Source organism: Phytophthora cinnamomi (assembly GCF_018691715.1).
Source record: "Phytophthora cinnamomi strain GKB4 chromosome Unknown Contig1, whole genome shotgun sequence".
In the NCBI taxonomy this organism is placed as follows: domain Eukaryota; phylum Oomycota; class Peronosporomycetes; order Peronosporales; family Peronosporaceae; genus Phytophthora; species Phytophthora cinnamomi.
In genome coordinates this window covers 681,870-695,716 of record NW_027150934.1, presented here as the reverse complement: position 1 = coordinate 695,716, position 13,847 = coordinate 681,870, and the positions used below count along the sequence as shown (strand labels likewise).

Sequence of the window (13,847 nt, the reverse complement as noted above, 5' to 3'; positions counted from 1 at the left end):
CGTCATCATTCATACATCATCTGACAAAGCTACTGGTTTCGAGAAAAAACGTCCTCCATCTGACAATCGTCGAGCTTCCGACTTTCCCTCACAACTCAATTGAACACGCGTGGCGCAGGTCCGCAAGCAGCAGCAGCAGCAACATGGTGAAGGTGACCGAGTTCAAGGTGGGCATGACGTGCGACGGCTGCTCCAGCGCCTGCACGCGCATCCTGACCAAGATCGAAGGTGCGTCGCCCCTGCCCCTGCCCCTGCCGCCGCCGCTGTCGCTGCTCGCTAACCTTTTGTCTTCCTGCCTTTTGTCTTCCTGCGCACAGGCGTGACGAGCGTCAAGTGCGACGTGGAGAAGCAGCAGATCCTGGTGGAGGGCGACGCCGACGAGAACGCGATGCTGGAGGCGCTGCTCAAGTGGTCCAAGGCCAGCGGCAAGAGCGTGGCGCTGGCGTAAGCGCTCGCCCGCTCCCGGCTGCGGATCTTCTCCTCGTCCCTCCTCCTCCTCTTCTCCTTCTCCCCTTCTTATTGTCTTGTCAAGTGTTCCTGCCCCCCTCTCGTCGATCTACCGCACTCCGCATCGCAGCAAGTAGCGCAGACGCGAGAGATGGGGGAGACTGCATAACAGTAAGGCAATCCAAGATTTTCTTTTAGTGTTTGAACTTGATGCGGTTGGGCCCCGTCCTCTGGCGCAAGGATCCCCACGTTGACCTTGGCTGTCGCTGCAGCGCTGGAACTGCCAGCGCAATGGAACTGCCACTGCGTGGATGGCTACAGCATCGTCTCCGTTGCCGACAGCATCGCCGTCCCGCACGATCTCAACGCTCGGACGCTGCAACTTCAACGGCCTGGGCGACGATCCTCACCGCGTCTGCTGCGCGACCAGCCGCCTAGAGTCCTGCACGCGTGCCGCCAGCCGCTACGCGCGAGCTGTGCAGGCTGCCGGTCATCACCAGTTGCGAAAGGTGACGAGGTCGCCGAAATCTCTCCCGGCAAGTCGCCGCGCGCTGCCAGCCTCTGGTTGCCTCGTGCAGACGACCGCCTCGAGTGTCGCGCACGCGATGAACCCAGCCGGGGCCCATGGACGCGGCGGCCGATGACGGGAGACCCGCAAGCGACGCAGAGACGTCTCCGTCATCTTCGGCAAGCGCCGCCAGACCGGACGGTTTTACCTCAAAACCCGCCTCAGCTCGCTCCTAATTCCGACCGTCCACCCCTCCCCAACCAGCCGCTGTATCGACCTCAACCCACGTTATCTCTCCGCCTCGTCCCACCTAACTCCGCGGTCTCCAGACCTGAAGACGTCTCTCTTCTCGCTCAGTGTGGAAGTTGCCGGCTCCGCAGCAAGTGACGACGTCGATGCTCTCGCCGCCCGCACCGCGGCCCGACGCCGGCGACCGCAGCGCGCCCACGTACGAGCTGGGCGACCTGCTGCTCTCCGCCCTGCAGCTGCTGCCGTTGGCGCCGCGCCGCGCGCGCAGCCTCCGCCTCAGCCGCGGCGTGCTGGCGCTCGAGGCCGCTCTGGCGCTGGGCTCGTGGCTGGCGCTGCGGCTGGGCGAGCTGCCGCCGCGCGTGCACGACCTGGTGGGCGGCACGCTGCTGGTCTCGAGCGCCGGCGCCTGCTACCTGTGCGCGTGCCACGCGCTGCGCCGCAGCCGCAGCGCGCGCTTCCGCCGCCTCGGCGCGCTGCTGCTGGCGCGCTCCAGCCCGCGCGCGTGGCCGCGCGAGAAGCGCCGGCTCTTCCTGGAGGGCTGCACGTGGGTGGCCAGCGTGCTGTCGCTGTACTTGGCGTCGCACTCGGGCTGGCTCGCGGTCGTGGCGGGCGCGGCGGCCGCCGGCGCGCTGGCGCTCGTGAGCGACCTGCTGGCGGCGTATCTGCACCTGCTGGAGACGCGCCTGGACCCGCAGCAGATGCGCGGCTTGGGCGGCATGCTCTGGCTCAAGGTGGCGCTCTCGTACGCCTGCGTGGGCTACGTCATCTCGGCCACGGGGCGCGCGCTGCACGGCTACGTGCTCGGACAGGAGCAGGAGCAGCAGCAGGAGCCGCGCCAGTCCCTGGACCAGCTCGTGTTCAACTACCTGCTCGTGACGCTCGTGGGCGCGTCGCTCATCATCGCCAGCGAGCTGCTGCTGCTCTGCGCGCCCACGCGCCGCGCCGGCCTCGCGCTGCAGGGCCGCATCGTGGACGCGCGCAAGAACTGGGAGCTGCACCCGCTGCGCTCGCTGCTCGAGGTCGCGGGCACGTTCGGCGCCACGACGCTGTACTACAGCTCGACGGCGGACATGCTGCTGTCGCTGCAGCTCGGCACCTGCTGCGGCGTCCTGCTCATCCTCAGCAGCGAGCTGCTGGCGGCTGCGAGCCGCCCGCGCTTCGTGAGCCCGCCCAGCCCGCTGGCACCCGTGGAAATGCCGGCGGACCACTGGGTCAAGCTCATCCCGGTGGTCGTCATGATGCTGTACTCGTTGTCCCAAGTGTACGCGGCCATTGTGCGCGCTGCGAGCGTGCCGTCGAGCTCCTTAGCGCTCATGCTGTGCTTCATCGCGGTGGCGGCGATCACGCTCACTGTGCTCGCGCTGTCCGGCAGGAAGCCGTCGTTGGTGGAGCTAGGGCGGGTTGGCCGGCGCTTGGCAGCCAAGATTACCGTCGGCGGGATCACGCTCGTCGCGCCCAAGGTTTCTCACGGACTGCCTGGCGTTGTGTTTTCCTGTGGCCTGTCGGCGTTCTGCATCGCGTTTTCACGGGAGTGCTGGGATGATATTGAGGTGAACGAAGGAGGAGAGCTCAAAGAGATTGCGTGCGCTGTGCATGATCCGTCACGGGCAACTGATGCCAGCTCCAATTCGGAAGAGAACGAGAGCTGTCAAGGCAGTGCGGTCCAGCCGTGGTCGTCTCGCGCGTTGAATTGTGTCAAAGAGCGGTACCCACACTTTTACAAGCGGGTGAGGTGGACGTTCGTGGGCATTATGGTTGTGTCCACCCTCGACATGTGCTCGACGTTTTTTGCGGTGATCAATCAGGACATGTTGGCGCTATCCCTGTCGCAGTATTCTGCAATCAACGTTGTAATCTCGGCATCCGTCGGGTACCTGACGAGTCCAGCGCCGTATGAAGTGCATCCTGCGGTTGTTCTCCAAACGGGTGTTAAGCAGTTTAAGAACAAGTGGGTCGTCTTCCCACTTCACATGTTTGTCGAGACACTGGTTTTTGTTGGAGTTTTTGTTGGCACCTTTGCCGCATCATCAACGGTGTTCAGCTCGCTTACGCTCGCAGCGCTTTCTGGGATCGTGGTATCCGTCGGCGGCCACTGGGTATGCTCGCGACTACATCTAACGGTTGGTACCCACATGCGCGTGCAGCTCACGGCAACGTGCGCGCTGCTTTTCTGCTTGTTCCTGATCACGTATGCCTCAATGGTATCGCTACTCTCCATCTACCACTACTTTGACAGCATTGAGGCAGCGTTTTGCCTGGCGTCATTTGCTGGCATTTTCTTTCTTGCAGCAAGTGAATTGTTCTTGATGTGGGAGCCAACGCGCGAGGTCGGATTACTACTTCAACGTCGAGTTACGAATGCCAAAGAGAACTGGCAGTTGGAGCCATTGCGTTCCTTCTTGGAGCTGTTCACTTGGTTTGCAGTAATCTGTGGTTCGTTCGCGATGTATGATGATCTTGTGTTGGCGCTTCAGCTCGGCACCTTTTCAGGAATTGCAGTCACGCTTTCCGGCGAGTACTTCCGAAAGAACCGATCCAAACTAATTCCATGGGGAAAAGATCTGCTCACGGATGGTGATATCATTGTTGCCCCGATGTCTCCAATCGGTACTCCTTCCGACGATGTCGCTGAACCAAATCGTGCTCGCCCGCTTCCTGTGATGCTCTTGTTCGCATATATCGGTTCCGGTACATTCCAGTGGATTTTTGAGAATATGCGCAGTCTTGAAGTCACAGTGCTACTTGCCACGATCGCCGGTATAGCTTTCTTGTGCTTCGCCGACATGCTGGTGTTATTCAAGCCGACGCGATGGGCAGGCGTAATCTTGCAGGACCGTTTTATCAACGTGAAACACAACTGGCACACGTACCCCGTACGGTCTTTTGTAGAGTTCGGCTGCTTCATGGGTGTCATCTACGGGAGTTATGCTATCTATCACGACCTCATCGTCGCAGTCCAAGTGGGTACGCTATCAGGAATGCTGGTGATACTCGGTGGAGAACAAGTGCGAAGTTGTGCGCGAGCGCTACCGCTCAATGGTAAGCTGTTGCTCATTCACGGTGGTCTGTGTTACTATCTATTCTGACCTTCTTTATTCTTGTTCTCATATGCAGAAGCAGAAAAGAAGGAGGTAGAGAAGACGCAGATTCTCCCGCTCCCAGTTATGAGCCTGCTCGGACTCGTGGGGGCTGTGGCATTCAACATTATTTACACGCATCTTCGCAGCATCGAAGTGGCGTTTGTTCTCGCTACCATGAGCGGCGTTGTTTTTGCTCTTGTTGGGGACATGTTTGTCATCTGGAAGCCTACACGCAAGGTTGGCATGATTCTTCAGGAGCGTATATTATACTTCAAGGTGAACTTTTCCAGCCACTCGCGCCGGTCATGGATGGAGGTGGCCTCGCTGTGCGGTGGTTGGTACCTTTCTTACGACTTCTTGTGGCCCGGAGACCTTTTTGTCGCCGTCCAATTTGGCACCACCGCAGGTATCGTGGCGTGCGTTTGTGGAGAGCTTACGATGGAGTACGTCGCTGAAGCTGAGCGCCGCTTGATAGCGAGTGTATCTGCCAGGCTATCACAACAGTAAGTTCGTTGACGCTTGTGTGTAGGTTGGTCGTGTTGATCTGCCATATTTATGACTGTACCTTGTATGATATTGTTGCTGCAGCTCCCAGAAGGAAAGCACTTTTCTCAATTTGCCGTACGAAGTTCAGTTTGAAGTGGCCCACTTCTTAACGGCTGAAGACCTCTTGGTCGCGCGGGCCACGTGCCACAAAGTCAACAACATGCTGAAAGCGGAGTCTGCTCGCTTTTGGTTGCACGCAAGCCTGAGGCGAATACATCGAGACCACTCTACTCAAGAACGCTCTCGAGCTCATAGCATCAGCCATCGAATGGGAAACCGTGCTCGATCGCTCGTGTATGAAGCTATCACGCTTGTGCTGCCCAAACTAGTCGGAGCCAAGTACGCTTGACAACACATCGGACATAACCGCTGTTTACTGACTTATATTTTCTGCTGCGTTGACAGAGACCCGGCCCAGGTACTCACGTCTTGCAACGAGGTCAATCGCGCGTTGAAGTGGGTGTACCTGAACGCCGACTGGATTCGGAAGCAGAGCCTCCCACCGTTGGCGAAGGAAGGCGATGGCCATGGCGACGCTCTCATCTCGTACGCTTTGTTCTGGCAATCAATTAGTTGTGGGTTCGATTGGCTCACGCCTGGCTGAATTTTTGTGGCGAGCAGGTTAGCTACTGGAGACGTTGCCTTCAATGTATTCCGTCACATGCCCGACAAGGTATACATACTGTCGAATCCTACTGCAAGCCTCAGCACCCGATGTAACACTCCATGCTTCTCTGTATGTCTAGACCTCGTTGGGTATCATTGTATTCCGCAACGAAGACTTCGCTATCGAGCGCGTGGACGTCCCTAGGGGGATTTACGACACGATTCAGCGCGACCCCTTCAGCTTTGTGGCCGCTGAAACACTTTCAACGTTGGAGGTGTTTTCACATTGGCACCTCACATTAGTAGCGTTCGCTACGATGACACTCATTTTCATCGGGCAGTTCTCCAGCGACGTGCTTCGAGCGTATGTCCTGCCTGAATCTTTCACGTGGTGGGGAGTGAGATAAATCTAAACTTGATCAAGCGTACCTCGCGACACATTCAATTTTTTTTAAATGGTAAAGGTTAATATTTACTTATCACGAGGTACTTCAACGTTGTTGATCATGTAGCAATAGCAAACCGCAGAATGGCAGTGTGGTAACTAACCCGACCGCTTCGTTCACCACGCAACGCTACTCTGATTCAGTTTCTTCGTCCTTGATTTCGATATACAAAGGCTCTTGCTTCACTGGGGCCGCGTCCTGGTGGGGCTTACGCACCGGAACAACTGGAGCATTCTCTTCGCATTTTTCTTCACTGTCATTGCCTCCACCGTTGCACTCATCGTCAGAAGAATCATCGATCACAATCACCTCAGGGGGATTGGCTATCGTCCGAGGAATACGTGTAGCTGCCGTAGTAGATACTGGACGTCGCTGAGGAGAATCTGAAGGTCTCGCTGGAGCTAATGAAGCAACAGGATTTTGCGACGGATTGTGCATGGTCGTCACCGTAGTAACTTCTCCTGAATCCGACATGGTGTGCATTCCTTGGCGAATGACGGTCTCACTTTCGTCCCTAACGGAAAATCGCACCTCGCCATCCTTCCCGACGATATCATCCTCGAGCACTCGCAAATTATTCAAGATGTAGTTCATCTTCAAATGCTGAAAACTGTTTTTGTCGGCGCTTGATGCTTCTTGCACCTCCTCTCGCGTAGGTTGGTGCTGCATGCCTTCGGTATCCTCGCTTGAATGCTCACTCTTGAAAAGTTGCTGATTCGTGGACGTTAGTTGGCACTCCACCGTTCCTCTCATCCACAGCTGCTCCACCACCACTGAATGGCTCGCCCCCATACGATGCGCTCGGCTAATAACTTGTATCTCCACCGATTTATCCCAGATTTCTTCTAGCAAGAAGATGTGCGACACAAAGGAGAGATCCAAACCATGCGAGCCAAGGTTCGACAAGAGCAGCACGTGCACGTTTGGGTTCGAGCGGAATGCCTCTAGATTTCGGATGCGCTCTCGAGGGTTGATCAGAGCGATAAAGTCAGCCGTCGGAATATCTTGTTGTCGGAAAGCAACCTTGGCGCGCCAAATACTTTCACGGAACTGTGAAAAAATGATGACTTTCAGGCCACGCCCAGAATTTGAAAATTCTTTCATTAACTCGCGAATCCGAGTCACCATGTAGAACGCCTTGCTCGAATCAATCTGCCAGTAGTCGCGTTTGTAGTTCACTGCTCGTTTTGGGGCAGGTGTCGCTCGCTTCCGCTTATGAGTAGTGGGGATTCTTGGCTTCTTTCTACGGGCAGGCTTGTCATCGTCTTCTAACGCTTCCGGGCGAATCCTTGGCTGAAGGTCTCTAAACCCAGTCCGCGAAAACGGTTGATGGCACAGTGTACAACTTGGACCGGCCCGCTGGAATCGCTTCTCCACGCAATCAGGGCAACTCAAATGACCGCACGTCATTATCAATAGGAGATGCAGCTTACGATGACAACTTAAACATTCTGTGGCAGGTTTTGGTTTGAGAGTATCCATATATGCAGCCACACGCACAATTTTGGCCTCGCTCACTCCATACCTTCGCAATTTTCCAAGCGTGGAATCCCTACCGCGCGCTGTCACCTCATTGGTCAATGTAGGCTGCAAGTAGCTAAATGTATCCTCGTCGTAGGGTGCATCGCAGAAATTGCACCGACATTCGCCGAGCTCTTGCTTAAATTCATTTATGCAGTACGCACAGCATAAATGCCCACAGGGTAACACCATCAAAATACGGCGCCTAGTCCCACATTCTCCACATCGTGTTTTCTTCGTCTGAAGAACGCCTTTCACATAGGCATCGGCGACAGACAAATACTCAACGAGTGTAGACAAACGGGATTCACCAACTCCTTGTGAGCGCATCTTTTCAAGGGTACGCGCCTTGAGCTTAGCATCCACGGTCCAATTCACTGCGTATCCACCCATGAAAGCAAACGCTAACGCAGTTTCGATGTGTCCAGCGTCTTGACGGTTTATGCGATGCATTAGACTTTTTGGGTGTATGTTGCTGGACGGACCAGCAGAACCAGGTAGATCAATCGAAGTTACGACCAGGTTAGCGCGAGCACACTCCGCGATAGCATTGTACAACTTGAACTCACTCGGTGTTGGGTCGACAACAACTGTGTGTCGAATTGGGCGCGGAAGCTTATCGCGGATCGAGTCTTTCGTGTGTCGTATCATGATGCGGCTCAGTAGATTCTGAAGGCGATAGAATCCCACGGGCTCGTCCCGTTGAAAAGGCCGCGCAATTGCCTTTGACCACGCGAACCCGTCCGGTCGTCCATAAGGCTGGTTTCGTAAGAACACCAGTAAACCATGGATGTATTGTAGGTCTGCAGACTGAAGCGTGTTCGGCGATGGTGTGCCAGTCATCACCCAGCGCCTCTCAGCACACAGCAGGCGGCAAATTTGCATGAGCTGAGTGGGGGCTCGACCGCCAAGCTTGTGACCTTCGTCGACGACGACACGCAACCAGTGAATAGATAGCAGGGAAGACACTATACCACGGATACTTCCATCCAAATAGCGATCCGGTTGATCCTCAAACCCGTATCGCAGCGTGCGCTGGGCCTCTAAGGCGGAAGGTGGTCTGTGAAGCTTCCATTCCTTCACCATTCGGGAAAACGATACAATGACCACGTCGAACCTCGCCAATTTATTGTTTTTCGGCAACGCACTCGCTAGATTCGTTAATCTGTCCACGTAAGTCTTAAGTCCTCGATGTATGACATGCGCTTCAATCTGTTCCTCCCAGTGTTCAACCAACGCATCGGGGGCCACAATTAAACACGCCGATGAGCTCACCATTTCGCCAGCCCGAAGTGTAGGCCCCCGCGAGGACGATCGAAGCTGAACATTGGCGGTATTTGCAGTCGGCGCATACACCCGGACTGGCATATCCCTCGTGGACTGGCCTTTGGTCAGCAAAATTAGTGCCAGCATCGTGATCGTCTTGCCCAGCCCGGGCTCGTCGCACAACATTCCACCACAAGCATCGTAAGCTGTAGCACCATATTCAGATTCCAGCAACTGGTCGCTTTCGTGAGACTTCCGACCAGAGACCCTAAACGGATGCTGCAAAATAGTTTCCCATAAGGATGGCTTTTCCCGCTTCATCATCCAGCTGAGCCCTCGTCGCTGGTGCTCGTACAGTTTCAGATCCATGCCTGGGATGTTTTCACTCCACAGCTCCATCGGTGCAGCATCAACGCGAGTCATCAAACTAACAAACACATCAGGGAGGTTCAATTTCCGGTTTCGCAGGGGCTCCACCAGCACTAAATTATTCCCACGTGGCGACCTTCCTCCATCGATACTAGGCGGCGGCGACGCCACCTCCGTTAGTGATCTAGAGCGACCCAATTCTTCTCGCTCCGCTGTAACATTCTCTCTTGGGGTCGAATTTACTGGTGTCACGGTGGCACGGGCATGAACCGAGGTCCGAGGGGACGTCGGACTGACAGCCTGAACAGGTCTCGAAGCTTTCGCCCGCTCCGGCCTCGATGCCTTCCAGCGGTGCATGGTGCACCCCAACACGTGACACCTGCTGAGCTTGGCGGCGTCAGCTCTGTCCTTCTCCGATCCACCTGCCCGTGCATCGTCTCCCAGCTGCAGGTGACTTCTGACAAAGTCGAACTCCTCGAGCTTCGAGGCGGCTCCGATGTCAGCTAGACCCTCAATCTGTAGCCGGAGTAGGGCGAAGTCGCCCTCCACCAGGTACGCCCCGTTGATATGGAGCACGCCGCGGCGCTTCAAGATCACTAACCCGCGCAGGAAACTCTCGAATTTGCAGCGAGGACAGCCCTCCTCAAAGTTGACACACTCCAGCTCTTTGGCGACACCAGAGCGCTCCCAGAACACCAGCTGCACGTCCAGCGAGGCGGAAAGGTCAAGCGAAACAGGGACACTGCCCGAGACGTCCCCCGCGTCCGTGTAGCGAGGAACCAGCAGCTCCAGCACCCGCCGCACTGATGGCTCCGTCTTGACTGCTGCCATGTTTTTTTATTGATCGTGGGTGTTTGGCCTCCTAATACCCAAAACTCATCGTAACTTCGGCAATTTTTATTATTTTAAGGTGAGGTTTGGCCTTTAGTTGCAAGACACGCTGAAACAGCACTGATAGGTCACATACAAACAACCGACACAATCAAGGTACCAAAAACTTGTGGACACTTATTGTCCATAAGGTTTGTGTTCACAGTTCTCAGGTATCATACGGACATTGTTGTGAATAATATCGAACAATGTCTTGGCGTTAGAATCGCAACGATATGCTACCTACCGTAATGTGGTAGGTACCATGATACATGATACGGTAGGCAGCATATCGTTGCGATTCTACCATAGTATAGTAGGTAGCATATCGTTGCGATTCTAAGGCTATCTCCACCCGTAGTTGCTATCAGAATAGCTATCGGTCGTGCGTGATTGGTTGTTGCTATCGTCTCGATGTTTAGCAACAGCGACTCGTCACCAACTCCAGCCGTCAGCGCGCTATTCGACCGAGAATGGAGAGTAGCGATGAAGAGCTATTCTTTCTCCTAGATGATCTTCTCGCTGCTGCTTTTGTACTGGCATGCGCTGAGCAAAAATCACATTCGGCAGTGACTTTACTACGTCAAGGCTCCAAGACAGGAAAGAGAAAGAGTATCCCCCGTGACATTGCCTCTGGTCATGCCGCGCTCATGCCCAATTACCTGGGAGAATATCCCGTTTACTGTGACAGGAAGTTTCGACGGCGCCATTGTGCCCACATTGCCATATTCAACAGGATCTGCGAGGCTCTGTCATCCCACGATCGTTGTTGTTTTTCAGCAACACCCCGACGCCGTCGGCCTTATGGGAGCTTTAGTGGAGCAAAAGGTGGCTGCTTCACTGCACATGTTGTCAGAAGGAAACTCAGCAGACGCTCAAGGCGCATACTACTGTATCAACAAGTCACTCGTATCACCGTGCATGAAGCAATTTTGCAAGTCTGTCGTCGAGATTATTGGCGGTGAATTTCTTCGACAGCCGTCGTATGAAGACACGAAAACAATTCTAGAGTTTAATGCAAACACAGGCTTGCCTGGTCTGAACTAGTCTCTTACTGTTGATCCGTCATGACCTCATTACTACGCTTCTGATGAGCAGGTAGGCCAAAACGCCACGAACTTGGGGCAGCAACTTTTCAGGATCATCCAGCACGATAAAAACTCGAATCTGCTGCCGTGGGTATCCGGGAACAGCGTGACAGCATCGTTGATCACATCATCTTCGTTTTTGCCCGACTCATTGCGAGTGTGGTGAAGCAGACCGCGAGACGAGAAGTGACGAGCGAGGCGCGCCAGAGGACCGTTGCCCAGAGTGAAAGAACGCGATCTGTATGGAATCTTCTGCAGAAAGGGTGAAAGACACCTCAGATGCCAAGTCTGAGTCGGAGCTGTCATTCGGGGCTCTAGGACGACATCACTTTAGTGACACCCCGATTGAGTGACCCCGTCTCAGGTCGAGGACGACCCCGTCCTAGGAAGCCCTGAGACGCGGTCTGGAGAACCCCGTCGCGGCCGTCAACCGACGGACCGCTGCCTGCGCGCGTGTAAGGCCTGTGGAGACGTGCACGACATAGGTGGATGCCCAATGTAAGAATTCTTCAACCAGCTTCGCCAATGGTATGATCCGCAGAAACACGCGGGGATGCTTCCACCGACAGCCGAAAAGATGTTAAACTAGATCGCTCGCTGGGTCGGTAACCAGTACGAGACGAGCGATCCGTTTTAGTCTATGCATTCGTGACCATGAAGTCGCGAAAGGCGGTTAGTGAAAGCTCGGCTGCCTCCAACGATAATACATGTGAATCCAAACGGGTACGTACCTCGCGTGAGTGGGCTCCTCAAGTCGCAACCCTCAGGTACGCGGACAAGTATGCACGAGAACCCCTTCTGGACGCGATTGACTTGTAACCGGGAGAGCGACGTGGGTACTGAAAACATTACGCGCCGCAGAAGTGGTACAAACAAGCCAAGATTCACGGGAAGCTGAACAACCGTCGCGGAGTGTTGCTGCTCGATACAGGTGCCGAGGTGTCCATCCTGGACACCACCTTTGCTCGTGAGGTAGGCTGCCTGATCGACACAGATGTGACACAAACTTGCGTTGGAATCCACGATGAGACGTACTACACGATCGGAAGAACGAGAGTCAAGATCACCTTGGCGGGGAACTTGGTGTACTCCATGGACCTCTGGGTGGGGTATTTAGTAGGCCAACACGCGATACTGGGGATGAACTTCATGGTCCCAGCTGGAGTACGTATCGACACGGCGGATGGGACTGCCTGCCTCCGGACGAAGTCCGCATTCAGCTGATCGGGCGGCGACCCCTGTGCGGCGCCAAGATGCACCCAATATCCGCCGCGTCCCCACTGAAGATCGACCCAGGACGGACACAGGACGTCCCGCTGAGACCCGACCGAGCCGCACCGCAGCTCTGGGTAACTCGAGGGAAGTCGTGGGTCATCACCCTCATCAAAGGAAGGATCGGGCGGAGATTGTATCTGCGTGTTACGAATATCGGGGAGCGAAGGGTAACGCTCGGCGCTCACACTCCAATAGGCTGGTGGACGCCCGCGGGCGCTGTTCCGCGCGTGTTCGGTTTCGTTCAAACGGGTTCACGCCGCCACCAAGAATGACAGAACCTGGCGTACAGCGCTACCTGCGATGCTGACGATGTCTGGGTTGGGGAGGAATCCAATGTTCCCATGACGGAACGCCCGACATACCAAACCCCGCAGAGAATCCTGCGTCGAGATGGGGAACGGTCTGCCAGCCCTGAGGAAGAGTGTCCAGATGCGCTGCCCGTGATCGCCGCGATTGTGACCACTCAGAGCGAAGCGACAGAGAATCGACCCAAGATCGAGAAGCGCGTCGAAGCAGCCCAGGGGACGCACGTCTCAGACTTTGAGATGGACGTCCAGGTCGAAGCGGAAGAGGACGCAGTCCTCATCCATGAAGGCTCCGACCTCTTCGCGGAAGGCTGGAGGCAAAGATGGCAGTCTTGCTGGATCTCTCGCTGAACGCTGAGTTGAAGATCGAAGACCTCAAGGTCGGGCAACCGACCAACGTCGATCCAGAAGCAGCCGCCCGCGATTGAGAATGCCTGCGCCAGATCATCTGGAAGCGGCGGAAGTGGCTAATCGGGAAGGGTAACGCGTTACCGCCCGTAGCCGTCGGAGTCGTCTGTGACATCGATGTTGGAGACACGAAGCCCGTCGCTCAACGCGTCAGAAAAATCCCGCCACAGTTCAAGGAGAAGGTGGCCGATCTCATCAAAGGCCTCCTTAGTGCAGGCATAATCCAACCGTCGACGTCACCCTGGGCATCACCCATCGTTGTGATCGTTAAGAAGAATGGGGTCGACATCCGACTCTGTATCGACTACAGATTGGTGAACGGCCTCACGCAGCTGATGGTATACTCGATGCCACTGGTGAACGACTTGCTGGAGGACCTCGACAAGTATCTGTGGTACAGCTCCTTGGACATAGCCAGCGGGTTCTGGGTCGTTCCCATGACAGATCGTGCCCGACTTATTTCGGCCTTCATCACCCCTTTGGGTCTCTTCGAATGGCTGCGCATGCCTTTCGGATTGTGCAACGCCCCCCATATTTACCAACGCTTGATCGACAACGCGCTCTACGGGTTCTTACGATTATCGCCCGACAATGCCGCGCGGGACGTTTTCGAAGGAGGCGAGCCCGAACGGCCGGGAATGCATTCCGTTTCAGGCTGTCGCTCGTACATCGACGACATTCTAATTGGAGGCACGACTTGGGACGACTTGTGTGAGAAGGTTGAACGTCTACTTGACGTATGTGAGCAATGGCATCTGTCCATCAGCGTCGAGAAGAGCGAATGGGGAATGTCGCAGGTCGACTACCTGGGCCATAAGGTCACGGAACGTGGTCTCCGCGCCAACCCGAAAAACTTGGAATCG

At 55.6% G+C, this 13,847-nt stretch overlaps 4 protein-coding genes across 4 annotated transcripts; 2 read left to right on the top strand and 2 right to left on the bottom strand.

The window, feature by feature from the left end:
* Nucleotides 1-143: 143 nt before the first annotated feature.
* On the top strand, nt 144-448 carry IUM83_06308 (Copper transport protein ATOX1; the record flags this gene model as incomplete). The annotated part of the gene is made up of 2 exons (XM_067930503.1): nt 144-228; nt 318-448. The coding sequence occupies 2 exons, from the start codon at nt 144-146 to the stop codon at nt 446-448; spliced, it is 216 nt and encodes a 71-aa protein (XP_067800335.1).
* Nucleotides 449-516: 68 nt separating this feature from the next.
* On the bottom strand, nt 517-835 carry IUM83_06307 (uncharacterized protein; the record flags this gene model as incomplete). The annotated part of the gene is made up of 2 exons (XM_067930502.1): nt 517-608; nt 703-835. The coding sequence occupies 2 exons, from the start codon at nt 833-835 to the stop codon at nt 517-519; spliced, it is 225 nt and encodes a 74-aa protein (XP_067800399.1).
* A 515-nt stretch (nt 836-1,350) lies between these two features.
* On the top strand, nt 1,351-5,843 carry IUM83_06306 (F-box protein; the record flags this gene model as incomplete). The annotated part of the gene is made up of 7 exons (XM_067930501.1): nt 1,351-3,531; nt 3,679-4,243; nt 4,319-4,787; nt 4,873-5,169; nt 5,236-5,376; nt 5,452-5,503; nt 5,577-5,843. 7 exons carry the CDS (start codon nt 1,351-1,353, stop codon nt 5,841-5,843), a joined length of 3,972 nt encoding a protein of 1,323 aa, XP_067800407.1.
* Nucleotides 5,844-9,189: 3,346 nt separating this feature from the next.
* IUM83_06305 (F-box protein) lies at nt 9,190-9,869 on the bottom strand (the record flags this gene model as incomplete). Its single annotated transcript, XM_067930500.1, has 2 exons — nt 9,190-9,222; nt 9,309-9,869. 2 exons carry the CDS (start codon nt 9,867-9,869, stop codon nt 9,190-9,192), a joined length of 594 nt encoding a protein of 197 aa, XP_067800400.1.
* Nucleotides 9,870-13,847: the final 3,978 nt, after the last annotated feature.